Source organism: Pteronotus mesoamericanus, unplaced genomic scaffold, assembly GCF_021234165.1.
Source record: "Pteronotus mesoamericanus isolate MK-2021 breed Mesoamerican mustached bat unplaced genomic scaffold, CSHL_Meso_final contig_73, whole genome shotgun sequence".
Lineage (NCBI taxonomy): Eukaryota > Metazoa > Chordata > Mammalia > Chiroptera > Mormoopidae > Pteronotus > Pteronotus mesoamericanus.
The window spans coordinates 33,264,440-33,284,599 of record NW_026555245.1 but is presented as its reverse complement, the minus strand read 5'-3'; the positions used below and the strand labels follow the sequence as shown (position 1 = coordinate 33,284,599).

Here is a 20,160-nt window from a genome sequence, read left to right as displayed (position 1 = left end):
TGCACCTGTTCTTGCGTGCTTTCAGCAATCATACATTGAGTGCCCATCATGTGCCACATATGAAGCAATCGTATCCAACATCCATCTGCAGGAAGTCAGACTATACAGGGGACTACAAGCATTGGTGTGTGAATAGGGGAACAGTAGAGTGAACATGACCTGAACTGGGGGTCCAGGAAAGCCTCCCTGAAGGAAGTGACAGAGGTTGGGTAGGAATCAGCTTCTGCGGGGAGTGTTGCCAGAGCCTGGGGAAGAGAGGGAAGAGACACGCACAGTTAGAACAGCCCAGAGTGGTGCCTGCCTTCCCGCTTAGGATTGGTTTTCTAAAAGTTGGGAAGAAAAGATGCCATTGTGACTGGCATGTTTCTTTCTTGGTGTCTCTGCAAGACACAGTGGGGCCATTGCCAAAATGCCTACCCTATATCTCCTTGACCAGTTGTACCTTCTTGAAGAGGTTTCTTCAATTAATTTAAATATTTTCTTCACAAAGTCTTCTTCCTTTCAACTGCCAAGGAGGTGCCCCTGAGGAGCTCTCCAAAAGCCCTGAACATATTCATTGCTGCTCTCTTCAGGCCCTCAGTTTCTCCAAGGACCACTGGCTCTGCTGACTTCCCTCCTGCCTGCTCAGCCTGAGAGCTGCGAGTCGCAACAGAGCTGTTCTCCATAGTATCTGCCCTCCTGCAAGTCTCTTAGCCTCTCATTCTGCCGAACCAGAGTGTCTTTCCTCAGAGCTGAGCATTGCTGGGAAGTCCTGAAATTGGGATGGGCCTTTTTGGGCCCCCTCTCTGCTCACTACTGCTGGAAGAGTCTGCAGTCTTACTGCCTCTTCAACACACTCACCATACAGCTCTGTGCACATCTTGAACCTCTCTTCTGGCTGCCATTCCTAGCACTTCTGTTGTCTTCTAGATGCCCTTATGGCCTGGGTTGAGGCCATTGCACTGGTGCTGCTTAGATTCCCATCTCTCTTCTCTAATTGTCTCCTTACCCATCTTCCCTCCTTAATCATATCTCCTTTCTAGTCTAGGCTCTGGCTCCATCAGTTATTCTGGCTCATTAAAGAATCCCTACCTGCTAATTTACACACAAAGATGATCTGATTTCACTTTTACCTACTACCCCACAATCATAATCGCATAATTAACAATTTCTGTAATTACTTCCTGAGCGATTTCTTGAGCTCTTGTGTGACTTTTCTTGTTGCTTTTGTCACCAGATTTTTCAACACAGCGATCTTGCTCTCTTTCTACTTCTTCAATAGCATCCATTCCTTGGTTCTAGCCCAGCCACTACTGAAGCTGCTTTCTAGTCACCAAATGAGACATCCTCTCCTCAGCCCTCATGTGTCTTCATTTATCTTTTTTTTTTTTTTTTTTTTTTACTATTTTTAGTTAAGTCTGGGCCTTCTTGGTTCTGTATCAATTTCCTCATTAAAAATTAATCATTTGATGCATAAATAAATTGTGATATATTCAAAATGGGAGAATAAAGAGGGAATAATGAGAATGAAAGCTCCACAATTTCCTATGACAACCTGGTTCCCAGGCTGTTGGTTAGTTCTTCATGTGGGTGTTGGTGATGTTGTTATATTCACATTGCAAAAACTCACTGAGCTGTACACTTACCATATATGTACTTTCTGAATGTGTAGGATACTTTTTTTTTATTATATATATATTTTATTGATTATGCTATTATACTTGTCCATTTTTTTCCCCTCCCCTTTATTCCCCTCTATCCTGCACCGCCACTCCCTCCAGCATTTGTTCCCCGCTTCCCCCCCGGGCCTCAGTCATGTCCATGGATCTTACTATAAGTTCTTTGACTTCTCCATTTTCTATACTATTCTTAGCCTCCCCCTGTTTATTTTGTACCTGCTATTTATGCTTCTTAGTCCCTGTACCATTTCTCCCATTCTCCCCACTCCTCTTGATCTCCATTTTTATGATCCTGTTTCTGTTCTAGTTGTTTGCTTTGTTCGTTTTTGGGTTTTTTTTAGGTTCAGTTGTTGATAGTTGTGAGTTTGTTGTCATTTTGCTGTTCATAGTTTTTGATCTTTTTCTTAGATAAGTCCCTTTATCATTTCATATAGTAAGGGCTTGGTGATGATGAGCTCCTTTAACTTGACCTTATCCGGGGAGCACTTTATCTGCCCTTCCATTCTAAAGGATAGCTTTGCTGGATAGAGTAATCTTGGATGTAGGTCCTTGTTTTTCATGACTTTGAATACTTCTTGCCAGCCCCTTCTTATGAGCAAAGTTTCTTTTGAGAAATCAGCTGATAGTCTTATGGGAACTCCTTTGTAGATAACTGTCTCCTTTTCTCTTGCTGCTTTTAAGATTCTCTCCTTATCTTTAATCTTGGATAATGTAATTATGATGTGCCTTGGTGTGTGCTTCCTTGGGTCCAACTTCTTTGGGACTCTCTGAGTTTCCTGGACCTCCTGGAAGTCTATTTCCTTTGCCAGACTGGAAATTATTTCTTCAAATAAGTTTTCAATTTCTTCCTCTTCCTCTTCCTCTTCTCCTTCTGGCACCGCTATGATTCGGATGTTGGAGCGTTTAAAGTTGTCTCAGATATTCCTAAGCCTCTGCTCGTTTTTTTGAATTCTTGTTTCTTCATCCTGTTCTGGTTATTCAACCCTTTATCCCTTCCCTCTGCTTCAAATCATTGATTCGAGTCCCAGTTTACTTCTTTTTACTGTTGGTTCCCTGTGTATTTTCTTTATTTTACTTTGCATGGCCTTTACTTTTTCCTCCCTTTTGCAACCATACTCAACCAATTCTGTGAGCATGCTGATTACCAGTGTTTTGAACTGTGCACCTGGTAGGTTGGTTATCTCTTCATCGCTTAGTTCTATTTTTGGAGCTTCGATCTGTTCTTTCACTTGGGCCATTATTTCTTTGTCTTAGCCCGCCTGTTACATTGGAAGTAGTGGAGCCTTAGGTACTTTCCAGGGCGGGGCCACCCAGGTCGCTGAGTTGTGATGCTGTGTGTGTGATAGGGGTCTGAGAGGGAACAGTGCCACTTGCTAGGCTCTCATCCTGCTTTCAGTCACTTCCTCCACTACCCACAAGCCAATTGGACCCTTCTGGTGCTGATTCCCAGGTGGGTGGGATTGTGTACATTCTAGGACCCCGTGCATCTCTCCAATGGACTCTCCTGTGGGGCTGGGAGTTTTTTGTGCTGTCTCAACTCCCACAGGTTTTTACCTCCAGAGGTTTTGAGGCTTTCTTTTCCAGCACTGGAACCCTGTATTGTGCTGTCTGTCTCGCTTCCCAGCTGTTCCTCCATTTTATCCACATAAAATGTGGGGCCACCCAGTCTGCCAGCCACTGCCTTGCCCACCTGGTCCTCCAACTGCCACTTTGCCATGTGTCCTCTCCGATCCAACTGCCTGTCTCTGCCCTTCCTACTGGTCTGGATGAATGTTTCTTCTTTAATTTCTTGGTTGTCAGACTTCCACAGAGTTCAATTTTCTGGCAGTTCTGGTTGTTTTGTGTTTTAAATTTGCTGTTGTCCTTCTGTTTTCATTTTTTTGTGGCATTTAACTGTTGAACACTTAAACTGTTCTCTTTTTCACATCTCTTTCACTGAATTTTATTCTTTTTGTTAGTTCCCCACCCTCTGAAACTTCTTTGGCTCACTTCCTAAATATGATGTTCTTCAAGGTTTTGGTCATGTTATTCCTTTCTCTGCTCAGCAGCTTTTCATATTTTTATGGCTTTGTGTTATTCTAAGCGTTCTTCAAATGTGTGATTCCTACAAGTTGCCATTTTCAATAGTGTGTGGATATTTCCAGCAGAATTCCTTCCTTCCTTTGCTTCCCTTTTGTTGATTGATTCATTCATATATTTATCACCCATCCTCACTTCTCTGACCAGGCTCTCTTGCAAGACATGGCTAATCAATCAAGATGGTCTTTATCACTACAATTTTTTTTTTTTACTGTGACCCACTCCCCTACAATCTCAGGGCAGCCACTGCTGGTTGGTACATCAGTTGCATCTATTTGTCATATTAGTACCAGATAGTCTTTAAGCTTGCTTGTTCTCCTCACACATTTAAAGACCCTGTTTTCTGTTACCCAGGATCTGGTAGATCTGGTCCCCTGAAAGATTAGTCACCACCAAATGTTCTAGTTTATAGTTCCTGCTCAGTTCCCTAGCACCATGGGCATAATATAAGCTGAAGTTATTCAAATTTCTTACTGTCCGATTTTTTAAAGCTCTATGTAGAAGAGATAGATAGGAAGTATGAGTAGCCTTGTCTCAAGATTGGCATTAGATATATCTGTGTATGTTCAAAAAAGGTCTTAATTTGCAGCTCATAAAAGCATTTTCACTTGTCCTTTTGCCTCTGGGTATATTATAAATATGCAAGAACAAATTCTAGTAAATATATATTTTAAAGATTTTATTTATTTATTTTTAGAGAGGAGAAGGGTGGGAGAAAGAGATAGAGAGAAACACCGATATGCGAGAGATACATTGATTGGTTGTCTCTCTCATGCCCGCAACTGGGGACCTGGCCCACAACCCAGGCATGTTCCCTGACTGGGAATCGAACAAGTGACCTTTCGGTTCACAAGCTGGCGTTCAATCCTCTCAGCCACACCAGCCAGGGACAAACTCTAGTAAATATTTAAAAATTGTATAAACCTCTGCTGGGTACACATACACTTCAGAAAAAGCATTGGCTTTACCCACTCCAGAGGCTAACTGGATTGGCTTTGTGAGCTGTTCAGGAAGGCCATTCAAGAGACGTGGGTCCTCCACTGGGTAGACCCTGCCTTTGGGATCTCGGTGTTCCTCCAGACACCCTGGAAGGGTTTGAAACTATTGGCTTGGAATGATGACCTTTAGGACTTGAGATTTGGTGATCCTTTGCACCTTTCCCTCTTCTGGACCAGGAATGCATTTTCTGCTGGTTTCCTCCCTCGCACAGCAGCTGTGACAAGCCACAGGCTTCCAATTACTAGGAGAAAGGAAAAAGGCTGCAAATCCTTGAAGAGTCTGAACTTTGAGTTTTAAATTGGATTGTTAATGGAAATCAATTATGTGGGAAGTGAAATGGGACCTGGGGTGAATGCTGCTGCTGGCCAGCTGTGTGACTTTGGGCTGTAACTCTTACCTCTTGATCTCAGTGTCCACATCTGTGCAATGAAGCTGCAGGGCTGGCTGATCTCTAGAGCCCTTCTAGATTCAGCATTCCATATTCTTTGTTTTCTTGGTTGTCGCTATTATTAGTTTATCTAATGATGTGCTCTTATTTAGACAGTGAACAGAGTTCTGTGGAAAGACCAGAGTTTTAAAGAGTTTTTTGAATTGTATGTATTTATTGGTCTGTACTGGAATGGTTTCAGGGTCTGCAGGAAAGGAGACAGTGTCTTGCCTTGGAAGACTCCGAGTGTAGCTGAGGGGATGGGGAAGGGGCTAGCCTAAGGATTGCCAATTAATTGATTGCCCTTAGGTTTATCAAAGGAGCCAGGAAACAGAGATGTGTGGCACAGGTTGGCATCCCACCAAGCCACACAGTGTATGGCTGTGAAAAACAGCACAGGATTTGGAATCAGGTAGAAGACCTCAGGTTTCTAGACCTCATCATCTAAAGGGATGATGCTGTCATCATCCTCTGCTTGCGTGACCTGGAGCGAGATAATCTCTCCTAAACCTCAGTTTTCATGTTTTTAAATGGGATAATAATGGAACTTCCTTCATAGCATTGCTGTGAAAATTAGAGTGGATAATATATAAAAATCTTAGCCCATGTGGTGTATAGTAATTTGTCAATAAACATAGTCTAGTAATTACAGAATTGGGTGAGGTACTTTAATCTCCTATATTTGATCTAATCCGTAAGAATACTGAAGTAGTATAAGTCATTGCCAAGATATTACAGGGGAGAAAATTAGTTTAGAAGAGTTAAGTAATTTTCTCAACATTACACAAGCTGTCAGTGGCAGAACATAAGTTAGCTTCCTGGGAGTGGGGCGGTGCAGTGGCTGCAGTGATGATATTCAAGGTGGGCCTTGAAGGGAAGCATCCTGGAGAAGTGAAAGTGGCAGGAAAGAGAGAGGTTCCAGGCAGCATTGCAGGTGCATAAAGCTGAAGCTCAGTTCTGTGGAGTGAGGAGATTATGGAAAACTTCAAGTAATTTTTCGTGTCTTTTAATGCCTCTGGTTGTGTCACATAAAGGCTGGTCAGAGAGTTCAAGAAAGAGACAAATACCATATTAGTCAACAAAAATATTTCTAAACGCTTTTGTCTTTCTTCCACTAGCAGAGAAAACTTTCAGCATTCGAGCGCTTGCGGTTCTTTTGTCTGTACCTTCAAATTATGATGCTGCACTTTCTGATAGGGAAGCCACGATGTCCTGTGCTGTCAAGCCCTGGAAATGTGGTGGTCCCCATTGAGAGGTGCTATCAGTGTAAAACACATACTGGACATAGTAAGGAAGTAAAATCTTCTATTTTTATATTTGATTACATGTCAACATGATAATATTTTGAAAACATTGGGTTAAAATTAAAATATTAAAATTAATTTCACCCACTTCTTTTTACCTTTTTAATGTGGTTGCTAGGAAATTTAACATGACATAGGTGGTTCTCATTTTTGACTTGTGTTCTCTTTCTGTTGGATGGTACTAGTCTAGGGGTACTTGTTATAGCCTTAATGTTTGTCATCCATTCTAGTGCTACCAGAGTCATTGATGGCTTTGGGCTAGCATGTCAGGAAATGTACCTGGTCATTCAGATGTGGTAGAGAGCTGGGTTCTGACCATGGCTAGGCCGTATACATTGTTCTCTGAGCTTCAGGTTTTTCATTTGCATAGTGGGGATATGGGATTTGATATTCTCCTGGCCCTTTAATTTTAAAGGTCTATGAGTCAAGCTTGGAATCAACTATTTTTCTTTTTCTGGGTTCAGTTGAGAGGTCTCTACTACTCCCTCTCCCATACATCAGAAAACATCATGATTATTGCCTTCTACTTGTGGTTTTTAGTGAAACCAGAAGTGAAAAGACTTTAGAGAGTTCTGATAAATTAAAGCACCTTTTTCCTCCCGTTTCCCTTTGCTGCCCACAGGCCCCATCTAGGTGTGTTAAACTGTCCTCCTGAGCAAGGTAGCCAAGGCAGCTGCTAAAATGATATGTGTACCAGAGAGCTTGAAGTGGCCTCATATCTTTGGTTCATGGTTCTCAAGACTACTTTTAAATACTCCAAGTATGGCGACTCTATAAACTCTCTTTAGGAGCTATCTAGATCCATAAAAATTGAGAATCTGCCTTTTTCCTTTTTGTTCTACTAATGTTAGAACAATTCATTTTCTTTGTAAATGTCTTCCTTTCAGTAGTTCATCTTCCTATATACTACCCAACTGTTCATCCACCTGTTAAGTATGTCAGTCATTGGGCTAGCTCCAAGACCACAGAGATGGCAGACTTGGTCTTTTTCCTTGAGAAGCTTCTGGATAAAAACCAACAAGGAGAATCTATGGTGTTTGGTGACTTGAGAGGGATATTCAGTGTGTGTGGGTACAGGCAATGAAAGGAGACGACCCCATGAGCAAACTCAGGCAATGAAATATTTACTTTGAAATAAGAGTTTTGATATTTCAAAGTAAGACAAGGTTTTAGTTAACTAGCAACAAGTCAAATAAATAAGATATGCCCTATAAATATCCATCAGATATAATTCCTTTTAATGGAACATGAATGTCTGGTTGCAAGTGTTTTCTATACTAAAATCCTCTCTCATGATACCAATCACAATGTAGTATTTTGCCATGAAATTTATTTTTCTTTTGGAATAAGCCTTTACAGTATGTTACAGTTTAAAATAGTAACAATATAGAAGAGGAGTTATATAAAGCAAAGTTTTACTGGTTTAAAAAACAAGGGCACTGGAGAGGAAAAATATTGCTATGTCTGTGGAGCCTGTTTTATTGCAAATGCCTGCATCTGTTATTTTTAATAAAATCTTGACTTTTCTGACAAAGAGTATGGGTGAATAGAATATATCTGCAGGGACATTTTTGGTAGTCAACACATGTCTTGGCTTTTGATTTGATGTTTGTGGGAATCCTAAAATAATAGTGTACTAATTGGCTCAGATTGAAATCTCAGATAATTGGACGGATCGCTAGCACAGAAAGGGTAGGAACAGCTAATGTTTTTTTCTTCACTGTAAGAGATGGTTATTTTGTTTACTTTGAAACACAACCATTTACCTCGATTGGACAGAAGATTACAGCACTCAACTTATGTTCCTATGATTAGGAGATAACTTTATTAAATACATATAATGTAAATACATGTTCATCTTTGTGTATTAAATGCCAACAATGTGCATTTTGTAAGACAAAAACTAAACTTTTATTGAGTGCATTTAATACTGTGAAATTCAGATATTCATAGTATAAGGACAGAATATTTGTAGAGAATTTCCTTGTAAATAATTTGAAAAACCCAATATATTCATCATGAATCAATAACACTTCTATAATAACAAAAATAAAAAGTAAATGTGACAAGTTTATACCATTTTACAGATTTCCAAGACAGAAATCTACAAATGAGAAGAAAATAGAGGTATCTGTAAAGGTACTTGTTTATATGCAGTTGCATTCATATGACCCATACAGGGTCGGAGGATTGAAGAGAGGTGCCCAGAAATGACATTGCGGCAGCCACATTTATGTAGAGGGCTGAACTTAACTAACAGGAACAGCATACTAGATAGCTTTAGAGTAGAGAGTGATGAATTCTCTGAATATCTGTTTCTCTCCTTTCCTATGCACTGCCCCAGAATGCTGTGTATTTTAGTTTCTGTAATTTAAAATCAGTTTAGTATAAAAAATTTTCAGTAATTCCATGCCATTCCTTGCTATAACCAGGTCGGAAATCACTAATGGAGTTTTGTTGATGTACTGGTGTCTGATGACTAGAGATGCCCCAGTTGGTTTGTAAGGATTGAATGTGGACACAAATAATTGATGCCCTCCTTAGTTTTGGAAAGCTCAAATGGCTGCTCTTTGTCTAACAGTTAGTAGACGAGTAAGTTTCATTTATTACTAGCATGTAAAATGAAAAACTCACTGCAAAGTACAACTGCAAATTATTATTTATTATCACCTGCATAATGAGGCATAGAGCTTATTTAACCATTCATTTGTATACTGAGTCATTTATTCAATAAATGTTAATGAATGCCTACTGTGTGCCAGGCAAGATACAAGGTACTAGAGAGGATAGCAGTGAACAGGACAGAGAAGCCTCAGCTTGATAGACGAGGCAGACAATAAACAAACTCACCAACAGACACATCAGTTAACGGTAACAGTAAGTGCTGAAAAAGGCACACAAAAGGTGAGAGGAACTGTGAGACGGGTGGGGGTAGTGGGCTGTATTTTAGGTATAAGATGATCAGCAGGAGTCTTTCTAAGGAGGCAGAAACTGAGGTGAGACCTGAAGAATAAAGGAACCAGACTTTGAATGTGAAAATTGTTTCCCATAGTCATTGGCATTTAGTGTACCACTTGTGTGCAAGGATAATATTCTGAACTGAACCAGGAACCAACAAGGAAAGAAAATAGCCTGATTCTAGAGCACAACTTTGGAGCACCCTGTTCAGTCAGGTGTTAAGCCCTGAATTGCTGGGTGATTAGGAGGTCTTGGCGGGGGCGGGAGGGCTGGCGCAGCTGAGTTGGTACTCAGAGGCTCAGGCGCCACAACCATTTAACTATTGTGATAGGGAAGTATTTAAACAAGCAGTATGCATGTGTAATGGCTGAACATTAGCCATGCTTGTGTGTAATTTGACAATCCAAGGAATTTTTGACAAAAATCCTGGAGATACGACTTAGTTCAGCAGAGAAAAGGAAGGGTTAAATTTCTGTTTTCAATGACAACAGTCATACCTTTATAGTCTGGGTCACAAACTGGATATATCTTCTCAAGAAGGTAACCGTGTAACTTCATGTGTTTTTATAGGCGGCATCATTGTCCACATCTTCCTACCAAGATTTATGATAAAACAGAGAAACCATGTCGTCTCTCCGAATACACCGAGAACTACCCTCTTTATCACTCATACCTGCCCAGAGAGTCCTTCAAGCCCAAGCTGGAGTACCAGAAAGGGTCTATACCAATGGAAGGCCTGACCACATCGAGGTGAGGGCAGTGGTGTGAATATATGAACGTAGAACACTATAATACTAAAGTACAACATTAATGTAATAATGTTTGACATTGCCTTAATGTGCACTACCAACATATGCTATTAATATCTTAATGTTAATTTGTTGTATTTTCTTCCCTGAAAGAAAATCCTGAATGCATGGGGTAGGCAAAAAGTCTGTATGGTTTTTTCTGTAAAATAAGACACATTTTTAATTTTCACCAATAACTTTATTGATTTGGATATATTGAGTATGCTGGCTATCTCTCGCATGGTATAATGGTGATTGTTCTCAGTTAATGTATCAGTTTGATTGCTATCAGCTTCAGCTGGTCTACTTGATGTCGGAGCATCATCCAGTGAGAAATCTCCAGCACGAAACTTCATAAACCGCTTTTGACATGTTTGATCAGTCACTGTACCTTCTCCATACACTGCACAAATCTTTTTTTGTGTCTTTCAATTGCCTTTTTACCTTTCTTGAAATAATAAAGCATAATGTGCCAAAAATACTGCATATTTTCTTCCATCTTTAATATTAAAATGGCTACACAAAAATTCACAAATTTTGATGTTTTTTAAAATGCATGCTCTTATGACAGCTGTCACAATACAACCTAACAAAATTGTTTCAGATGAAGTTAAAGACAGCTAAGTGCTGCTAGAGCCATCTTACAGAAAAAAACCAAACGAATATTTTGGCCAACTCAGTATAAGCCTGTTCAATTTTTCCTAATCTCCCCTAAAGGAAAAGGATTCCTGTGTGGAAGGTGGAGAAAAATGGAGGGAAATACTAAACTGATCTACATAAAAAGGATTGGAGTTTCAGTAAAGTAATAAAGGGATGGAAACCAAGGGGCTGCTATTGAAAAAGGCGTTTTGGGCTTTGGCAGCTAAACTCCAGGTTAGCTTGGGTGGTAGTAGTGCTTGTTGGTAGTGGTGAAACAGAACTAAGTGTTAGAGAAAGAGTGGCCTTTTTTGAAATTATGCTATTGATTTTGAATTGGGGTCCCCTTGGATGTTCTTCAAGAACATGAAGAGAATATTTCCTTTTAAATTACCCTTGCCTTTTAAGAAGGGGCTGGCAAAAAGTTTTCAAAGTCATGAAAAGCAAGGACCTACATCCAATATTCTATCCAGCAAAGAATGGAAGGACAGGTAAAGTGCTTTCCAGATAAGATCAAGTTAAAGGAGTTCATCCTCACCAAGCCCTTATTATATGAAATGTTAAAGGGACTTATCTAAGAAAAAGAATAAGATCAAAAACTATGAAGAGTAAAACAGAAGGGAGTGGAAGGGGAAGAATAGGGGGAAAAGGTACAGAGAATAAGCAGCATAAATAGTAGGTACAGAAATAGACGGGGATGTTAAGAATACTTAGGAAATGGAGAAGCCAAAGAACCTCTATGTATGACCCCTGGACATGAACTAAGGGGGAGGGAATGCTGAGGGGTGGAGCAGTGCAGGTGGAGGGGACTAAAGGAGAGAAAAAAAGTGGGACAATGGTAATAGGATAATCAATAAAATATATGTATTAAAAAAAAGGATGCTGATCAAAATCTTTCGTTCCTACCTCCTCTCCCCGTAAAAGAAAACTGGATTTGTTTTCAGGCTTTAATCCTACTATAATAAAGTGAATCAGCTCTGTTTAAATAAATAAATAAAGAACTCTTGCCTTATAAACTCTGATTCTTTAGATCCCATCTGTGCAGAGACTGGACCACTGGGTTCCGTGTATTTGGGTTGTAGAGGTAACTGTACTGAGGGAGTGGGGGAAAGTGATCAATCTTTGAATTGTTCTATGATCAATCTTAGGATTGTTCTACGTGTTGCAAGGCTCTAACAGAATCTGCCATTGACAACTCAGTTACCTCCAGATGGTAATTTGTGACTGGTGAGTCAGTGTAGTAGAATCATCTTTGAGTGCAGCTGGGCAGCCTTTCAAATTGTACAGCTTAGTCCCAGATGAGACCTGAAAGATGGACGCATTCTTTGCCTGTGCCATTCCTCATTGTTGCAGGATTGCTGTGGGGTGAAGGTGAAATGGTTCCAGCATATGCATGCACATTACAGGTGCTCAAAGCCTGGTAAAATTTCTCCCTGTGCCTCATAACTTTGTGCTTTTGTAGGGAAGGCCCCAGATGAACCAGGCTAAGCAGAACAGCTCTAATTCATTCTGTGGCCAGGTTACCCCCAGGATAGGTCTGGAAACACTACTGTTGAGATCGTGGGTTGGAAGTATGGAGTTTCTACTGAAAGCTGCTATCTTTTAGATTCCAAAGAAGACGTACACGTCTTGGTTTTGGGGCAGAAACAACCAACCAGGGGAGACACAAGGGCAGAAATGAAGTCAAAGGATTCCTGAGCTTGTTGGGAACCACTGGATGGGAGGGAGTCGAATGCCTTGTCAATGCTTGACTTGAATCAGGTCACTGTTAGGCCAAGCAGTTCTCTTAAATGATTTGGTTTAAGCACAAAGCTTCCAGGTCCTCCTTGGAAAAAAAATTGTAATGTATGCAACCTGTTTTTAAACCTGTGTCTTATTAAACAATATGAATTTTAAAGTTTGGGCTTCATTTTACCAAGAAAAAAAAATTCTTAGTTTCTAAGAGTCTAAAGATCACAACAAGAGATGTGGACCCTTCCAGATCACTGCTTTCTCTCTGTTTTTTAAGAAACTTTGGTTGACACTAATGGAAAATCCTCAGTATATGTGTCAGATATTTAATTATTTGTTGTAAAGGATAAGAGCTATGTTGAGGAATGGCTTGCAAACACCACAAGTCAGCCCTAGAGGCTGGTCTTAGCTGTTTATTCCCAATTTGCAGGAAATGAGGAGCACCTCATGAATGTAAAGTACAGCACAGCTCCAGATGTTGTCATATTAGGGATCCACTTCACGTCCTGGAAACATGGAGAAGGGTGTTGAGGGCTGGGTGTTGAAGAATGCTTTCTATTTGGTGCCCACAAGCTTAGGAGAACGAAGATAAACCTCTCTGGGGCAGAAGCCCTGCTCCGGCACCTGGCTCTGAGCCCCCGGATGGAGCCCCACATGCTCCCCTGAGAACACAAACTTTCTGACAAAAGCCACCTCCCGAAGGTTCTCTGCAAAACAAAAACTTTCCCTCTGACCTGTCCGAAATTATCCTTGCCTCATGTCACTTACAACAATAACCATATCACCCAGAAGTTCCCTCTGTCCTTGCCAGAACCAGAGTAATATCATTCATATCATTCATGTTAAGTTGTGGCCAAAGTGGAGGAATGCAGAAACTGAAAGAATGTCCAAAACAAGTTGTTAATGATCATAGGGGCCTTAAAAAGAAAAAGGAGTAGGGTCAAGGTTATCCATGGGAAAGAAAAAGAGCAGAAATACTTCTCTCCTGTGCTATATTTCCTTCCCCAGAAAGAACTAAAGACGAAATATAGACAGAGGACATGTCTTCTCCCCTCTGCACCTCAATTTAATCATTTCTCAGCTCCGTGCTCTCCAGACTGGGCACTAGTGTTTATAGACCAGGAACAAAACTATGTCCCTATCAGGATGCCTTTTTTTTTTTTTTTTTTGAGTTCCAGTGAGTTTTTACTGAGATAAATTAACCGAAATCAAGATTTTTATCAACCATCTTTTCTGAATCTTAGAAACTCAGCAGAGATTCTGATTCATATACATGTACATACAACAGAAATATGGCCTATCAAGAAATGTAGGGAAGCTGTTCTCTGAGTGCCCCACTAGAGGCTTCTGGGGGACAGGATGGGTCAGCCCTGTGTCTGCACGCTCCTGTGTCTGCACGGTTTGTCGCTCCTCTGCCTTTAGGACCCTTATTAGAAGAATGTCCCACCTACTTCCCTATCTAAAGGCTGACCAGGCTTGGTTTCTGAGATTGGACGTGGGGCTTGCCACCTGCTGCATGATAAAGTCATGTGGCCCAGGGCTTCGCTGGATTTGGTGATTAAGCCCAGACACAAAAAACAGCTGGTTTCTGGAAAGGTTATCATGCCAGCATGAGGCGTGATTACAGCTGCACACAACTCTTACCGACTGTAAATCTTGGGGATTTACAGCAGGTGCCATAAGGAGAATGCTTGTGATTATCAGCTCTCCTTAGTATGAAGCTTTTTTGCAGCTCTTGGTAATTCTTTCACATATGATCTGCCTTTGGTTCAGATAGACCAGAGATCAGTTTGTGAGTAAGAGGTTTGTACTTCAAGCCTCATTTCCCCTTAGGCATGTCATTCTGTAAAACACTTGGGCCCCATTTTGTGACATTATTTCTGTAAGCTAAGCCAGATGCTTTAAGGTGGGCAAAGTGGATAGCCTCACAGAAAAAGAAGTGAGTCCTCAAGATGGTATTAGACCTTCATTCTAAAGGAAGTGAGACCACGGCTAGGGTAAATTGGAGACGTGCATGTGTGTGGGAAGATTGCATAAGGTTCAGGCTTGAGGGGTTTGGCTGAGGGGCAGAGGGGCAGGAAGTTGGCAGCACAGCTTTATTCATTTATTGAGAAGGCTTTCTGGTCAAACTAAGGAGAGTAAGAGAGGCAAGAGCTAAAAGAGAAAGGGCCCTTGGTGATTGCTTCAAAAGCCAGGAAAGAAGCAAGAAAGTTGGTAGTTGGCTTGAATCTTTCCCTACCCACTGAATTTTACACATTTTCTTTTCAAATACATACTTGGCTTTTTATTCAGAGCTATACCCCAGGGGATACACTTACTCCCCTCTGTATACTGGGCCTGAGGATTAATGATGACATGCAGAAATAGGTCTCAGCACTAGACTTACCTGAACAATTTCATGCCTTTGATGCTGTGCGTCTTTGATTAAGTTTGTGGACAATTTGCTCAGTATTTCTGCAAGTATTTATTTATTTTTTCTGTGTCTGTTCATTTCTATCCCCCAATCTTTTTTCTCTTTGTTCTTCAGAATGGATAGTTTCTATTCATCTATTTTCAAGTTTACCAAATCTTTCCTCCACCTCCATTCTGATATTAGGCCCATCCAGTGAATGTTTTATTTCAGATATTGTGTTTTCCAGGTTTAGAATATACATTTGGTTCTTTTTATTTTGTTACTGTTTGTCTTCTCTACTTTCCTTTTCATTCATTGTGATCTTATTTTTCTTTTGTAATTGCGCATAGTCAAATAGCTGATTTAATTCTACTCTGGGCCTGCTTGGGGTTGGTCCTCATGATTATCTTTTTCTCTCTTTAGAGTGGGTTACATTCATATGTATGCCAAATAATTTTGGATTGATCCCGTATATTGTTAATGTTACATAATGGAGACTAAATTTTTCTACATTCCTCTGAAGAGGTTTTTTTTTTAAAAAAGATTATTTACTTATTTTTAGAGAGAAGGGAAGGGAAGGAGAAAGAGAGTAACCAATATGAGAGAGACACTTGTTGCCTCTTGTATATGCTGCAACATGGGATCAAACCCACAATCCAGGCATGTGCCCTGACTGGGGATCCAAAGGGCAGCTTTTCTGTTTGTGGGATAATGTGCAACCAACCAAGCCACACCAGTTGGGATGATGAGCTCTTTTCTCCTTCCTCCCTCCCTCTCTCCCTCCCTCCCTCCTCTTCCTTCTCTTCTTTCTCTTCTTTCTCTTCCTTCTCCCCCCCCCCACTCCTCCTCCTCCTCCTCCTTCTTCTTTTCTCTCTCTCTCTCCCCCCCTCCCTCCCTCTCTCAGATAGAAGGTAACTTGATTGGACTGAAAATACAAACTCTGTGTCTTAAGTAGCAGCTCAAATCTCAGTTCAGTTCTTTACCTTTAGTGTTGCTTCAAGGCTGGCATGCATGTGAGGTCAGCCAGAGATTTGGGCCCAGTAGATAAATTTTTAACTTCCTGTCTCCGATTCTTTCCTTTCCAGGATTCCTTCTTTACTTTCTGGCACCTGTGGTTGCCTCAAAATTTGGTCCTCTGGTTCTTCAGTCAAGAGGGTGGAAGGTGTTCTAGTCACATTTTGGCTACCTTGCCTAGCACAGGCTGGAAGCCTTGAAACAAAGTGGAAACTTATACAAGGGCTCACCCAGTGCCATTACTTTCTTCCACTCCATGGTTCTGCTCCAGAATCTGCCTATCTTGGTTACTCTTCAGTGCTTACAGGTAGTTAGTTGTTTTTATATTGTGTTGAGAGTTCATACGAAGCAATGGCAGGTGTTAGCCTCAGCTTTAGTGGCGGACGAGGACGTGAGAGGTCCTATGTAACTTGAATCCTGGAGGCAGGTACTTTGGAATCTTGCCGTTCATAGTGAAGATGAGAAGGGCACAGTCTGTTTTTATTAGGAACAGAGACACGGACCAAGCCCTTTGAATACTTTCCTTACCCCAAGGCACCCTGATAGCCCTAACGCAGTATCAATAATTATTGAAACAATCAGCCTATTTATTCAGCCAGTAGCTCTCTGGTTGTACGACTAACCACTAATATTACCCCCAGTGTCAGCCTAGGGGTCTTTCTCAGTGTGGTGGGATGGGCTCCCCGACCTGCCTGCGAGGTCATAATGGTTTCCCTAGAGGGTGCCTTTTAACCTTGGGGAAATCTGAGAATTATGTGTGGAAGTAATAAAATCAAATCAATTGACCGACAGAGCAAAACTCCATAGAGGCAACTGAGAGGATGAATCACGAGGAGTATCTCAAGGGAAAGATATTAAAAAAATATCAAGGGAAAGAGAATTTAAAAAAGGAATGAGAGGATGGATAGCATTAAGATGGCGCCGGAGAATAAAGGCCTGTGGAGCAGTGACTGGATTTGGAAACAGGATGCTGCTTTGCTGGCCTCACTGACAGCAAGGAAGGGGTAGAGTCAGAGTTGACGGGTGGCATGTGAGTGGGGGGTGAGGAAGGCCAGTCTGTACCCATGGAAGATGCTTCCTAGAAGAGAGCAGGGGAGGAGAGAGGGCTGGATGCTAGTTTGGCTTGTGCTGTATTTTACTTTTTTCCCTGAAAGTTCAGAAGGGGTGGAGCATATTTAAATACTTGACAGAAAGAAGCCAACAAAAGGAAAAGGTCTGTGATTTCACAGACCAGGTGATGGTCTATTCCATAAAGTTTCCAAGAAAGAAGGAAGGGATTTAGGGGAGGGGTGAAGAGATTGGCTTTGGGCAAGAGGAGGAACACTTCTTTAAATGGATTCTATTTAATGTGATTGATGACTTGGGCACACTAACAAATTCTGAAGTTTTCACAGATAAACATTAATAACAGGTTTTTTTTTAAAGAAGTATTTTATGGCCCCTTTATCTCTGTGAATATCTTCTTTTCTGTACTTCCAGGCTCCCGGAAGCTAGTTGGCAATGTTATTTCTTCTTTCCTTTGTCAGATTCTTGTCAAACACCTTTCTTTAGCTTTGCCTAATGATTGGGAGTCAAGTTGTTACGACTTTCCCAGCAGGGCCACTTTAACCTTTACTTAACTTGGAGTTTAACTCTTGGCCTTCCATACTATATAACTTTTATAGCTCCACACCTAAAAGAAACTTAACATCTTTGACCAATTTTTTTTTTTCTTGGTTCATAGCCACAATGGGCATGGGGACTAGGAAATGTAACACAGAAAGAGAGGGGAGTGTTCTTAAAAAAAAGCTACTAAATTTGAGCAATTTCTGGGAAGGATAAAATAGACTTTTATGCGAACTTAAAGGCTGTAAGATTATGTGAGATTGGGGACGTGTAGTTGTGTTGTGGTTAATGATAGGTTTCAGCAAATGTTCTCAACATAAAAACATAATGAGGAAACATAAATTCTGATTAAATTCACTCTTAAGCCACAGTAAATATTTTTTGGGTAGAGTATAAATGAATTAAATTTAAAACTTTTCCTCACTTCAGCAATAGTTCATTTCCCCCCTCAAGATTGTTTTTCTTAGCTATGGCTGATCAGTGTATCCAATTATAGATGTACTTTCACAGGGAGCTTACATTTTGTACAGGAGAAGGAGATTGTTCAATGGACAATTTCTTTCCCTAAACTTAGTTAACAAGAATATTGCTACATCAGCTTTTATCTTTGAGTAACCAACTTCAGGATAGTCCATGAAATTCTAAGTTTGGCTGTGAGCATTTTTTTGCTCTTTTCCTATAGAAACAGCAGGAGGCAGGGGCATTAAGTGCCCTGAAATTGTCAGAGAGCTTGGCAGCCCTTGAAGGCAGGCTCTCACAGTGTCTCTGCAGAGAAGTCAGATGCCACACTAGGAGTAACAGCAGAGGGTGTCGTGACCTGACCTGTGTGTATGGTCCCAGAGCATGACAGGCCTGGGACTGGAGAGCACTCCTGACTGCTCTGGGGCTGGGACTGGTTAAGGGGGGCACAGCTTGGGCTTTGGGCCTTGTTTCTTATCACTTGCCCTTGGTATCTGCTGATCCTCCTCTTTGGAAGTGTGCTGAACCCTTGGGTAGCCATCGATGAACATGGCTCTCTGTGGGGATGTGTGGTCTCAGCTGTCTCCAAACCCCGCCCACCTATTTTTGGGAAGGAGCAGAGCCCACCTGCCTTTGGGAGTGCTCCCCTGAGAACACAAACTTTCTGACAAAAGCCACTTTGCAGTGAACCAGTTTTCAGATAAGGTTTTTTGGATATTTCCATTTCTTTCTGTCACCCAGGGCCTTTACTCCTAGAGTGCTGCTGCAGTTGGTTTAGTGTTAAGCAGACACCGGCAAGAGGTACACTAAGAAGGGTGCAAGTGTGGAACCGACTCTTGGGCTCTTGTTTAGCCTGCTCCTTCCATAACCCCAATTGATACACAGTCAGCTTCCTCTTGCTGTTTGCCAACATGGGGCCCTTGGGAGGGGAGTCCAGGCTGAAGACCCGTAACTGCTGCCAAATATATTTTTAAATCTACCCAGAGGGTATTACTGGGAGTTCAACTGAAGCATCTCCCATTTCCTCCTTAGAGCCCTGGAGAAACTAATTCTCCCACTTCCTAACTCCTTCCCCCATCCCAGAAAGCATTTTCAGGCACCAGTTTGGGTTTATTGACAACCATGTATATAATTCATGCAAGACAGATTACAGTGGAGCGTGTTACCTTTGCTAGTCAAGCGTGGCTCAGTAATGCTGCTCCAGATTTCGGCCAGGAAGTAGGTTTTATTGGTGTTTGGGCCTGATGTGTTCCTGTCCGGAAACCTCCCCCTCCCTTGGCGAGGCTGTTTTGGCAAGCACCGTCAGGGAAAATCTACCTTTCCCTTGTCCAGTTTAATAAATGTGTTCCAGGCAAAACCAGGTTGTTGTGTAAAGGAGAAGCCCTAGGGGGAAATGTTTACTTAAGAGAGTTTGCACTGAGAATTGGGAGGTCCCCTAGTGGGGACTGTCAGCCCAAGCCAGGGCCCTGGTGTCACCAGGGTGGTTCTTGGTGGGGATGCACTTAGTTTCTTGGCCTCTGTAACCGTGGGATGCTTAGGGAAGAGAGTGCTTCCTATTTAGTGAAGATCATCATGCTTTTTCTGTCCTATTGTTTTCAAGCTCCCTGAAATAATGGGGACATTGATGTCAGAGAGCAGAAAATAAAAGTCTACGTCTCCATTTACTGTACTGTTCTGCCCTGCTGGGTTTTCTGTGAGGTCAGGTAGAGAAGGGGGGTAAATATTAGCAGGAGAAGATATAGGAGACCAGAGAAGGAAGTGGTGGTACCTGGAAAATAGAAGTTAGCCCTACAGTGAAGGGGCTGGTGGGGAAGGAAGGTAGAAAGAGCAGGCACAGAAGAGAGGCCTTCTTAGTGGTTCATGGTGGTTGGGCTGGGATGTGGGGGGGAGGGTGGGGGTAGGTGGTGATGTGTCTGGGGAGGAAGGCAGGGGCAGGTCCAGCAAAGCTTATAAACCATGCTAGAAAGTTGGGCTTTATCTGGAACAGTTTTAAGCTAGGGAGTAAAATGGTCTGATTTCACTTTAGAGAGCTTATTCTGGCCACACTGAGGAGACTGAAAAAGAAGTGGCAGGAAGGAAGCAGGAAGCCCAGGTGGTAGGCTGTCACATG

The 20,160-nt window shown here is 41.6% G+C and overlaps 1 protein-coding gene across 1 annotated transcript in view; it reads left to right on the top strand.

The window, feature by feature from the left end:
* The window catches only part of SAXO1 (stabilizer of axonemal microtubules 1), a 66,033-nt gene that overhangs the window by 22,911 nt on the left and 22,962 nt on the right, over positions 1-20,160 (top strand). Inside the window, exon 3 of the mRNA XM_054583216.1 lies at positions 9,996-10,175. Coding sequence (XP_054439191.1) covers positions 9,996-10,175 — 180 coding nt within the window. The remainder of the gene's footprint in view (positions 1-9,995; positions 10,176-20,160) is intronic.